General features: G+C 50.1%; 1 protein-coding gene across 1 annotated transcript in view; it reads left to right on the top strand.

Moving 5' to 3' along the window:
* Positions 1-2877: 2877 nt before the first annotated feature.
* Positions 2878-13325, top strand: part of cntfr (ciliary neurotrophic factor receptor) — a gene marked incomplete at its 5' end in the record, with an annotated part of 27042 nt that continues 16594 nt past the window's right edge. Inside the window, 1 exon segment of the mRNA XM_030341999.1 lies at positions 2878-3108. Coding sequence (XP_030197859.1) covers positions 2878-3108 — 231 coding nt within the window.

The following is a 13325-nucleotide window of genomic DNA, read 5'->3' as shown; positions in this document are numbered from 1 at the left end:
AAGAGAGACAGACAGACAAACAGCAGACAGCAGGAAGACAGACAGACAAACAGATTGGTGTTACCTTGGTGTGGTATCTTGTGGTATTAAAAATAGATGTGTCTGTTAGAAGGCATGAATATACATGAAACATACAGCTGACATCTGGATCAGCTCTGGCAGAATACCCAGATATCACCGAGGGACGATGGGGGAAAAGAGGGATGGAGAGCCAGGTCACTTAGCTCCTAGCTCAAAGACAAAACAAGAGAAGGAACCAGTATATAAACCACACTAACACCAACGCTTACCCCACTAGGATTAACCTAAAACATGCTAACGCTAACATTAACCCACTATGTTTAATCAAGACCATGCTAACACTAATGCGAAGCCGCCTGTCATAATATAAACCACACTAAAGCTAAGGCTAAAACAATGCTAACACTAATGCTGTGCGGGCTGTGTTTTACTTAAACCATGGTAACGCTTAGGCCCTGTACTGCTCCTTAACCATGCTAACTGGTAACCCTGCTAACCCCCTGCATTTAAAGAGCCCATGCCATTAAAATCACATTTTTCCTATTGTTTGTTAAATACATAGGTCTGAATAAGTTTGTGAGCTGTGGTAAGTTTGAAATCTATGCAGTTTGTCTGCTGAATGCAATAGGCAATGAAAGGAAAAAGGCAGAAGAAATGAGCGATCTGGATAAGGTGACACTGTGACGTAGCGTTGTCAAATTATTATTCATGGCCCTGCCCACTTGGTTGGTCGTAACCACCCACAAGAATTCTGAAGGAGTCGTGATTGAGCTAGTGCTAAATGCTAATACGTGTACGTAGTTGCTTAGTTTGTAGTAACAGGCTAGTTACAGAATTTTGAATGCAATGGCAGAACGACATCGAACTACATGAACTGCGACATGCTGGCCTGCCGCCGGTTGCCGCAGGCACCACCGCCGCGAAGCACCACCGCCCGGCAGCGGGCAGCCGGGCGGTGGTGCCTCGCGCCGGCAGCATGCAGCAGCGCACGGTTCTGTCTACTACAGATTGATGTGGAAGTGAAGAACCAGAGAAGTCGGAGAACCCGACGAAGTCCTTTGTGATTCAATTATATCGTCTGGACGTGCACACAGCTTTTGGCCGTGATAATATGTATTATTTGATATAGATATCTATGTATTATATGATAGTATTTAGATATAGAGCTCCAGGACTGTAACGCAAGTGTTGTACACTTCCTTGTTATTTGGATAACCGTTCTGCTGTTGGTGTTATGGCGCATAACACGTCGGACTCTCGTCTATGGTATTTCTACAACTAGACCCGTAGTGGGGTTATCTCAGCCATGGTTGAGAATGAATTGGGGGAAAGGAACTTTGGCTTTGACTCCCTGAAGTCATGAACCACGACATGGAGGAGAAAGGGATTGTTGACCGCGGTCGTCTCCCGCCGGAGCCTCGCTGCCGATGGACCACCGCCTCGGCATCAAGATGCGGTGATTAGCGCTGACCGCTCTGCCGAGGCGGCGGGAAGCAGGGCTCAAGCGGGATACATTCGCGGCCAACAATCCCTTTCTCCTCCATGTCGTGGTTCATGTAGCCTACTTCAGGGAGTCAAAGCCAAAGTTCCTTTCCCCCAATTCATTCTCAACCATGGCTGAGATAACCCCCACTACGAGTCTCGTTTGTAGAAATACCAGAGACGAGAGTCCTACAGTGTTATGCGCCATCACACCACAACAGCAGAACGGTTATCCAAATAACAAGGAAGTGTACAACACTTGCGTTACAGTCCTGGAGCTCTGCTCTATATCTAAATAATATCATATAATACATAGATATCTATATCAAATAATACATATTATCACGGCCAAAAGCTGTGTGAGCCTCCAGACGATAGGTTATTATGAATCTCAAAGGACTTCGTCGGGTTCTCCGACGTCTCTGGTTCTTCCACTTCCACATCAATCTGAAGTAGACGCGGTCGTTTGAGATTCATAATAACCTATCGTCTGGAGGCTCACACAGCTTTTGGCCGTGATAATATATATTGTATATTATATGATATAGATATCTATGTATAATATGGGTTTCTAAGAGCCATTGCGATACATCCACCGTAAACAGAGCGCATGGTACCGTGGCTACAAGCTGCTCAGGGCCAGGTGATAATATATATTATATATTATATGATATAGATATCTATGTATAATATGGGTTTCTACGAGCCATTGCGATACATCCACTGTAAACAGAGCTCATGGTACTGTCAGTGGCTACAAGCTGCTCAGGGCCACACCCCCACCCCCCTTGACCTGCCTTGACACGCCCACCGTATACAGAGCGCATGGCAGTGGCTACAAGCTGCTCAGGGCCACACCCCCACCCCCCTCCTTGACCTGCCTTGACACGCCCACCGAAACAGCGCGTTTGGGGGAAGCTCAATGTGCGACTGTTTCGGAGTGACTGTAACTCTGCACCACGGCTGAATTTCGGGGACGTCTTTGAATACTGTGTTTGTGGCCCACTAATACCTATATTAAAGCATCATATAATAGAATGGCATGGGATCTTTAACATAAACCATGCTAACAAGAATGCATACCTCCCTGTGTTTAACCTAAACCATGCTAACACTAACGCCAACCCTCCGTGTGTTTATCCTAAACCATACGAAATCTACCCCCCCACCCCCCCAGTGTTTAACACAAACCATGCGTTTACCCCCTCTGTTGAACCAGTTTATTAACATCTTAATGCTAACCCCCCAGTGTTTCACCTACAAAATGCTAACGTTTACCCCCTCTGTTGAACCAGTTTATAAACCATGCTAATGCTAACCCCCCAGTGTATAACCTACAACGTGCTAACGCTGAGCCCGCTCTGCCTCTCTTAGTGGCCAGGAACCAGTACGAGCGGATGGGTAGCGACGTCACGATGAAGTGCGGTTTCCTTGAAGACGATGCGTCGGTGTCGTGGATGAACGGCACGGATGTGCGTGCGCGGCACCGCCTGGACGGGCCGCGGCTGGTCCTCACCCATGTGGATCTTGGACACAACGGCCTCTACAGCTGCTTCCAGAACCCTCTGGGGGAGCGCAGGGACACCATCATCCTCCGCATCGGCAGTAAGTACACCGTACGCTATGAGCTACATGACACATGCTACGTGATACATGATAAACACTACATGATACATGATAAACACTACATGATACATGCTACATGACATGATACGATACATGATACATGATACACACTACATGATAAAGGCTACAAGACACATGATAAACACTGCATGATGCTACTTGATAAATGATAAACACTACATGATATATGCTACTTGATACTTGATAAACACTACTTTATACTTGATGAACACTACATGCTACTAGTGGGTCATACATGCCACGGGGGGTTAGGCAGGACCCAAGTGCACTGACTGACAATGGTGACAGGGCAGTCAAAAGGTTTATTGTTGGCACAGATGATCAGGATCGGGTAGGCAGAGAAAACGGCAGTGATGTTATGGTTTGCGTCAAGGCATCGGGGCGTGTGTCGAGTACCTCGGCTCCTCCCAGCAGAGAAGCTCCGTATCGAGTAGGATTCACATAGGAGAAATCACGTAGCGTGTGACGTTCGAGGCTTCATCTTGGGCTGTTCTGCGATATGGGTTCACAATTGGCCCATTTTTACAAAAAGAAGACACTACCCAGTTCCAAGATCACTTTAATGGAATGTTATTCTCAGTCATCATGCAGTTCTATTATTACAATTATTAGTAGGCTACTGTAGTTGATAAGACATTCTATTTTGCCGGGATGACTTAGAATCTTTTGTCAAATTTATTTTCTACCATGAACTCGGAAGATATTTATGAACGGCACCCTCACACGTATCACTGACTTTAATTCTCAAATGTTTTGAGGTTGTACGAAGCAAACATCACATCACAGGAAACTCTTTCTTTCATCATAATTTCATTCACCACTAGGTGTCCCTAGCGTACTCATTTGAAGCTTCGAGGTCGAACCACTTTGGTGGTTCATCTGGCTGCGAGGCTTTGACGTGTCATGAGGCATCATCTCGGCACCACTAGTCAATGGGGGCAGGCAAAAATTCGGGGACCAGCAAGCAATCAGGTAGACTGGGGGTTCCGTCGGCGGGCGGGTAGTCGCGCAGGCGAGGGGTCGGTATCAGGAGGGCAGACAGGCAGGCGAGGAGCAGGAAACAGGGAAGAAGACAGGCCGGCAGGGACTCGACAACAGGCGGGTGGTCAGACAGGCGAGGGTTCCGGAACAGGCATGATCAGCGTGGTAGAAACAGTTCTGGAGCTGTGGGAAAGCTCTGTGAGTAATGAGAGACGATCTGGCAGAGACTAAGTGGAGAGAGAGGATTTATTTCGAGGGAGCACAGGTGAAGGTGGGTGGGTTAATTAGGGGAGATCAGGGTGGCAGGCAGGAAACGAATGGGAAAACGTACCATGACAGTACCCCCTCCCCCCAAGGGACGGCTCCAGACGTCCTAGATCGAACAGGGAGGGTGGAGAGGGTTAGAATTCCCCCGAGGCATCAGAGATTGCGTCCTCCGTAGACAAGGTGGGCGCGACATCCTCCTCGGGAGGTCAGAAGAACCACCCGGAGATGGAACCGTAGTGGGCAGATGAGAGGACGGGGCAGGTTGGTCAGGATGGGAGCGGTGGGAGTCAGAGATGAGACGGGCATCCATGATGAAGCGAGCCGGGATCCAGGAGTGCTCCTCTGGACCGTACCCCTCCCAATCCACCAGGTACTGTACCCCACGTCCACGGCGGCTGGCGTGAAGGAGGCGCCGGACAGTGTACACTGGACCGGAGCCAGAGGGCTCTCCTGGACGTGCTTGACTCTGGAGACATGGAATGTCGGTGGATCATCATGGACCTAGGGAGCCGAAGGCGTACCGCCTCCGTGTTACTGACACGAGTGATGTGGAAGGGGCCTACAAACCTGGGGGGCAGCTTGCAACTCTCCAACTTAAGGGGGAGGTCGCGGGTGGAGAGCCAGACCTTCTGGCCAGTCTGGTAGGCAGGGGCCGGCGTACGGCGCTTGTTGGCGGCGGCAGCGTGGCGGTCCGCTGATTTGGTGAGGCTAGTGCGCGCCTGGTCCCAGGTGCGTCTGCAGCGGCGAATGAGGGCTTGTGCAGAGGGACAGGAGGACTCCTTCTCTAAGTTGGGAAACAGGGGTGGCAGATACCCGTAGGCGCATTGGAAGGGAGAGAGGCCTGTGGATGAGCAGGTGAGGGTGTTACGCGCATACTCTACCCACACCGGATTGCGGTTTACCAGGCAGCGATGGGTGGTCTCCAGATCTTGGTTCACCTTCTCGGTCTGTCCATTGGACTGGGGATGGAAGCCGGAAGACAGGCTGACGGAAGCCCCAACTAGGCTGCAAAACTCCCTCCAGAAGACCGACGTGAATTGGGGCCCCCAATCAGAAACGACATCAGTGGGCAGACCATGGAGGCAGAAGACATGGTGGAGGGCCAGTTCCGCCGTCTCCCTGGCAGAGGGGAGTTTACCAAGGGGAATGAAATGGGCCAGCTTACTAAGTCGATCGACGATGGTGAGGATGACAGAGTGGCCTTTGGATGCAGGTAGACCAGACACAAAGTCCAGGGAGATATGCGACCAGGGACGATGGGGGATGGGCAATGGATGCAGGAGGCCGGCTGCTGGGCGGCGAGAGGTCCTATTCCGGTTGGATCTAAAGGATGGGGGCGATGGTGAAGCGAGTCTTGAGGGTGTTGAAGGAGTCTTGTGCCTCGTCAGACCAGCGGAAGGGGATCTTGACAGGTCACTCCCCACACCCGGACGGAACAAATAGACCAGTCAATGTTGGGGTTGTGCCTGGGAAGCCAGGAGTGACCCAAGATGACAGGCTGGCTGGGTGTAGGCAGAAGCATGAACTGGATGGTCTCCCTGTGGCCCCCCGGCAGGAGCATATGCACAGGGTTTGTCCGAGAAGTTACCCTCCCCAGCACGTGTCCATCCAGGGCTCTAGCAAAAGTTGACGACGGCAGTCTCTCTGGACGGAGTCCCAGCCGCAGAGCGAGGGACCGGTCCATGATGCTCTCGTCGGCCCCTGAATCGACGAGGGCGGCTATGGGATGGGAACCGGAGGACAGCAGGAGCTCACCGGAGGGGGTGGGTCTTCTGGGAGAGGCAGAGTCTACCACTTGAGCTCACCAGTATGCCTCTGGTTACTGGGAGGCTGGGGAGAGGAGGGCTGCGTGGCAGGGTAGGACATGACGGAGCCTCTGAACGCCTCTCCCTCCTGCGAGCCTGGATACGGAGGTCGAGGCGGGTGGCGAGCTCGATCAGGCCCTCCAGCGTAGACGGTGGGTCATGGGCGACGAGCTCGTCCTTGATGTGCCCAGCCAGGCCCCGCAAGAAGAAATCACGGAGCGGCTGGGTTTCAGTCGCTCATGGGGGCCCTGGTAGTCAATGGGGTAGTCTGTGACTGAGCGGCCTCCCTGGGAAAGGGCCAACAGTTCCCGCCCGGCTTCGGCCCCCAGAGGTCCGGTACCGTAGACTCTTCTGAGCTCATCGGCGAAGGTCTGGAAAGAGATGCAGGTGGGGGTCCCTTTCTGACACACTGTCTTTGGGGCTGTGCCCCAAAGACACGCCCGCCCAGAGAGGTGGTTGATGATGTAAGTCACCCGGGCTTCTTCGGAGGTGAAGGTGAGCGGCTGAAGGACGAAGATGATTGAGCAGTTGCACAAGAAGGCGTTACAAGTGGTAGGGTCGCCATTATTAAGAGACCTTACCTCTCCGGCTGAGAGGACGCTGAGAGGATGCTGGCGTAAATGTCGCCGCTTCTTAGCCTCCTTAGCCTTCTAAACCCTCCAAACTCGCCATAATTCCTAGCCTTGATCTACCCTTCTACATTGCGGGTCCGCACGTTGATCTACAGTGCTGGAACTTACCTGGTTTCCCTGGATTTCCCTGGATTGCATCGTCCATAGTAGTCTCGCTGTGGTCTCCCGCTAGGTAGATAGCAGCCGCGTTAGCCTGCTGCTACGGGTGAGCGATGTCCATCTACAAATACTCTGCTGCTGAACTCGTACAACTCAATACTCTCTCGCTTCCGAACTGCCTTAAGGTCATCAGATCTTTCTGCCTTCTCCGTCGCCCTCGTTACGTCCATAGGGCCGTCCGACACAAGTTTGTTAACATGGACACTACTCCAGCTGTTCCCGCAGTTTGCTATGCTATGGGGTTCAGAGCTCTTTGAACCCCTTCAGTCTGGCTTCAGAATTCACCATAGCACCGAAACTGCCCTCATTAAAATCACTAACGACCTCCTCACTGCCGCCGACAATGGCCTCATCTCCATTCTTATCCTCCTCGATCTCTCAGCAGCCTTTGACACAGTATCCCATTCCATCCTCCTCACCCGTCTTGCTGAGCTCATTGGTCTCAGTGGCTCAGCCCTCTCCTGGTTTCAGTCCTACCTCGCCAACCGCCAACAATCCGTCACCTTGGACGATGCCACCTCCACCACGGCACCAGTCAACCATGGTGTTCCCCAGGGATCCGTGCTCGGCCCTTTACTATTCACCATTTACATGCTCCCCCTTGGTCAAATCATCCGTCATCATGGTCTCAGTTTCCACTGCTACGATGATGATACCCAACTATACATCAGCACCAAACCCTCAACTCAGTTTCCACCGGCCCTACTCATCAACTGTCTACAAGACCTAAAAATCTGGATGACCTCTAATCTACTCAAATTGAACAGCAATAAAACAGAGCTCATGGTCGTGGCCCCCAAGTCACTGCTCAGGAAGGTTGGGGATCTTCTGCTGGAAGTGGATGGCTGCCCTATCACCCCATCCCCCGTAGTCCGCAACCTGGGTGTCATCCTTGACCCCACCCTGTCATTTCAGCCTCATATCAACAACACCACAAAATCTGCATTCTTCCATCTGAGAAACATTGCAAGACTCCGACCCTCACTCTCAGACTCAGTCACTGAAACACTCATCTACTGCTTCATCTCCACCCGTCTTGACTATTGTAATTCCATCCTCACAGGTCTCCCCTCCAAAACCTTGGACCGACTGCAATATGTTCAGAACTCAGCTGCCAGGGTTTTAACTGGCACTAAGCCCTGGCAGCATATCACCCCCATCCTGATGCAACTCCACTGGTTACCTGTTAAGTCCCGGATCAAGTTTAAAATCCTCCTACTCACCTACAAGTCCCTGCATGCTCTGGCCCCCCGTTACCTCTCTGACCTCCTCCATCCCTACACCCCCCTACGGTCCCTCAGGTCCTCTGCTAAGGACCAGCTGGAAACCCCCCGCACCAGACTCAAGACCTTTGGGGACAGGGCCTTCTGCGCCTCTGCCCCCACTCTGTGGAATCTGCTCCCCCTCCATATCCGCTGTGCCACTTCAGTGGAGTCCTTCAAAAAGCTCCTGAAGGCACACCTCTTCTTAGAGGCCTATGGCCTTTAACCTGCCCCCCCCCCCCCCCACTGTGTACACCTCTTGTAAAGCGACCTTGGGTACCTTGAAAGGCGCTATATAAATTGAATTTATTATTATAGCGCTCGGGAATCCCCACATTGGGCTCACGGGGAGAAGGGACGGGAGGTGGAGCGGCGGCACCTACTTGGGCGTTCGCCAATTCCTGGCGGACGTGCGCCAGGTCCCGCTGATTCTGTGCTGTGGCAGCCGTGGTAGCGGCCATCACCTCGTGCAGGGCACTCTCTAATCGGATCCGGTCGTCAGCCTGAGCTGGGTCCATTCTTGGCCAGATCGTGCTGTAACGGGGGTAAGGCAGGACCCAAGTGCACAGACTGAAAATGGTGACAGGGCAGTCCAACGGCTTATTGTTGGCACAGATGATCAGGATCGGGCAGGCAGAGTAAACGGGGGCAGGCAAGAGTTCGGGGACCGGCAGGCAATCAGGTGGACTGGGGGTTCCGTCGGCGGGCAGGTGGTCAGACAGGCGAGGGTTCGGGAACAGGCATGATCAGCGTTGTAGAAACAGTTCTGGAGTTGCGCGAAAGCTCTGTGAGTAACGAGAGACGATCTGGCTGAGTGGAGAGAGGATTTATATAGAGGGAGCACAGGTGAAGGTGGTTGGGCTAATCAGGGGAGATCAGGGTAGCAGGCAGGTGATTGGGAAAACCAGGGGCGGACCTTGACAATACATGATATATGATACATGATACCCGGTAAATGATACTAGTAGGTGATACACGCCACATGATACATGATTGAATTGAATTGAATTTATTGTTGTCATTACACATGTTACAGAGCAACAGAGCAACGAAATTCCCAGTTACATTCCGTCCAAGAAACATAAAAGACAGTGTGGGGAGACAGGACGGAGAGACTGTCAGGCGCTTGTTCAACAAGAACCATGCGGCCCGCGTTATATAAGAAAGTTTAAAAAGCTAAACAAGAGGGTAACGAGGGAAAAAAAAAATTGTCAATACCCCAAACTATGCTCCTTTAAGGGGGGCACAGTGTAGGGATTAGCAAAAAAAACACCTCAACACATAAGCATCACATCAAAAACATCACAAACGCATATGGGAGGGGGGATACATGCTATATGCTATATGATACATGATATATGATGCATTGTAAATGATATATGCCATATGATATATGATATATGCCATATGATACATGATACATGATATACGCCATATGATACACGATATAATACATTTTACATGATATATGCCATATGATACATGATAAATGCCATATGATAAATCTTGATACATGCCATATGATACATTATACATGATACATGCCATATGATACATGAAACATGATACATGATACATAATATATGATACATGATACATGATCCTTTTCACATGATACACACTAGATATTTCAAGACACACGCTTCATTCTGCATGACAAATGCTCCATATAAGTAAGTAAGTAAAAAACATTTATTTATAAGGCACATTTAAAAACAGTTTTCACTGGAAAAAGTGCCGTACATGGTGCAAAAAGGCATAAAAAAGAACACATACCACATACATACACAGTACATGAAAAACATAAAAATAAACAACATATCACAAAAGGGGAGGAAAGGCCAGGGAGAAGAGGTGTGTTTTGAGCCTAGATTTAAAAATGGTGACGGAAGGAGCATCTCTAATTGAAGGCGGCAGTTCGTTCGTTGACGATCATAAAATCCTATAATAAAAAATATAATGAATTCTGTCCATGCTCCATATAACACATGCTACATGCCACAACATGCTAATGCTCAATACTACATGATACACCATCAACCTCTGCATCGACAGTAAGGATGCCACTGTGCTACCTGCTACACCAGCCGCTTAATGCTAGTAGTTACAACAATCAAACTACCTTTATTCAAAGATGAGATATTTTCATTTCCACATGCTCTTCTACAAGAGCAATATAAGTCCACTCTATAATATCTACCTTCAGTATGATATTAGGACAATATTAAAGATATTCTTTGACCAAATTTAAACTGTTTCGCTCGATTTCGATGATTTTATATCTGTTTATTTCTACAGTGTCCATTTTACACCACGTTTGATCTGTTTTTATTTAAGCGGGGACCATTTTGACCGGCACTATGGTATTTTTATGGTGGTGTGAACACTCATTTTAACACTGGTTCGGTTTGCTTTAGGTATGAACGTAATCCGACACAACTAAAGGAACTAAACCCAAACAAAAGTGGATCGTGGGATGAACGTGCACTTTTGCCGTAAACTGGAAATAAAAAACATGGCTGCCATTGAGATACTTCTGGGTCATTTCACTCAGTTAGGAATCTTCCTAGGCAATGACTACTATTCGAACGCAGCCCGAGTTTATCTGACGCTGTTTCCATGGCAGCCATCTAAATTAGTTATGACATCAGAAAGTGACGGGTGGCCGGTTGGTTAGCCCCGCCGCTACACGCCGCATGCTCACTGCAGCAACACATTGCTGAGTGACCACGGTCGACTTAGCTCAGGAGGCAGAGCGGCTTGACTTGTTACTGGGAGATTGCTAGTTTGATCCCCAGAGTGTCGAGGTGTCAGCAAGCAAATGCCCAACACTAACTGCTTCAGACGAGCCGGTTGTCGCCTTGCACGGTTGACTCCGCCGTGAATGTGCGCGTTGATTGTTGTAAATTGCGGTGGATAGGAGCGTCTGCTAAATACTCTGATGTAAAATGTGCTAACCTCGCTACAGGTTAGCTTCCTGCATCATGAGGCTATGACGTCATGATAAACACGACATTCTGGATCCTCCCAGAGCAGAGAGTTGCTCAGCCAATCAGACAGCAGAACCTAGAAGCATATAGCACAGCACAGCATAGCATAATGGCGCACTGCATAGCCTAATGTAGCACAGCTTAGCACCACATAGGATGCCATTGCTTAGCATCAGGGCATAGGCTTCTAGGTGTGTAGTGTGATGTTTATTGACGATTAAGTATAAAGGAATATTGGTTGCAGTCCAAGATGTTGACACCCACACAGACAAACACATACAAACACACACACACACCCGCGCACGCACACGCACACACACACACACACACACACACACACACACAACACACAGAGATGTTGTTTCAGGCTGAGCTAATGGGATTGTCAGAGAGAGAGAGAGAGAGAGAGAGAGAGAGAGAGAGAGAGAGAGAGAGAGAGAGAGAGAGAGCTCTACTTCCTGCAAACCAGGAAGCAGCTAGGGATAGGAATGTGATGGAGTGTGTTTTTGTTCTTAATTTTATATTGTTATAATTTTAGATGATATATTATGCATATTATTTAATTGTTTCATAATATAATAGCAATATATTTTTTATGAAAGGCACCCTACTCATCATCAGCAGTAAAAAAATAATGACTCTGCCAAACATCATGAATCAAACCCTTGAACCCAAGTGGTTTCATTGAACATTGTTGCAGGTTTGCTTCAGGGTTCGTATTTTTGTATTCTTTGGTTCGTAAGGTTTCACTCCTCTCTCCACATAATCGTTAATCATCCTTCACTCTCTCCTTCTCCCCTGCTCTGCACTCTCCTTCACTCTCCTCACTCTCCTTCTCCCCTGCTCTGTCACTCTCCTCACTCTCCTCACTCTCCTTCTCCCCTGCTCTGTCACTCTCCTCACTCTCCTCACTCTCCTTCTCCCCTGCTCTGTCACTCCTCACTCTCCTTCTCCCCTGCTCTGTCACTCTCCTCACTCTCCTCACTCTCCTTCTCCCCTGCTCTGTCACTCTCCTCACTCCTTCTCCCCTGCTCTGTCACTCTCCTCACTCTCCTTCTCCCCTGCTCTGTCACTCTCCTCACTCTCCTTCTCCCCTAGTCTGTCACTCTCCTCACTCTCCTTCTCCCCTGCTCTGTCACTCTCCTCACTCTCCTTCTCCCCTGCTCTGTCACTCTCCTCACTCTCCTCACTCTCCTTCTCCCCTGCTCTGTCACTCTCCTCACTCTCCTTCTCCCCTGCTCTGTCACTCTCCTCACTCTCCTCACTCTCCTTCTCCCCTGCTCTGTCACTCTCCTCACTCTCCTTCCCCTGCTCTGTCACTCTCCTCACTCTCCTTCTCCCCTGCTCTGTCACTCTCCTCACTCTCCTCACTCTCCTTCTCCCTGCTCTGTCACTCTCCTCACTCTCCTTCTCCCCTGCTCTGTCACTCTCCTCACTCTCCTCACTCTCCTTCTCCCCTGCTCTGTCAATCTCCTCACTCTCCTTCTCCCCTGCTCTGTCACTCTCCTCACTCTCCTTCTCCCCTGCTCTGTCACTCTCCTCACTCTCCTTCTCCCCTGCTCTGTCACTCTCCTCACTCTCCTTCTCCCCTGCTCTGTCACTCTCCTCACTCTCCTCACTCTCCTTCTCCCCTGCTCTGTCACTCTCCTCACTCTCCTTCTCCCCTGCTCTGTCACTCTCCTCACTCTCCTCACTCTCCTTCTCCCCTGCTCTGTCACTCTCCTTACTCTCCTCACTCTCCTTCTCCCCTGCTCTGTCACTCTCCTTACTCTCCTCACTCTCCTTCTCCCTGCTCTTTCACTCTCCTTACTCTCCTCACTCTCCTTCTCCCTGCTCTGTCACTCTCCTTACTCTCCTCACTCTCCTTCTCCCTGCTCTGTCACTCTCCCAACCTCTCTCCCCTGCTCTGTCACTCTCTTCACTCTCCTCACTCTCCTTTTCCCCTGCTCTGTCACACTCCTCACTCTCCTTCTCCCCTGCTCTGTCACTCTCCTCACTCTCCCAACTCTCCTTCTCCCCTGCTCTGTCACTCTCCTCACTCCCCTTTTCCCCTGCTCTGTCTCTCTCCTCACTCTGCCC

The sequence above is a fragment of the Gadus morhua genome, chromosome 19 (genome assembly GCF_902167405.1).
Source record: "Gadus morhua chromosome 19, gadMor3.0, whole genome shotgun sequence".
Classification (NCBI taxonomy): Eukaryota; Metazoa; Chordata; class Actinopteri; order Gadiformes; family Gadidae; genus Gadus; species Gadus morhua.
This window is presented reverse-complemented; position numbering and strand designations above follow the sequence as displayed.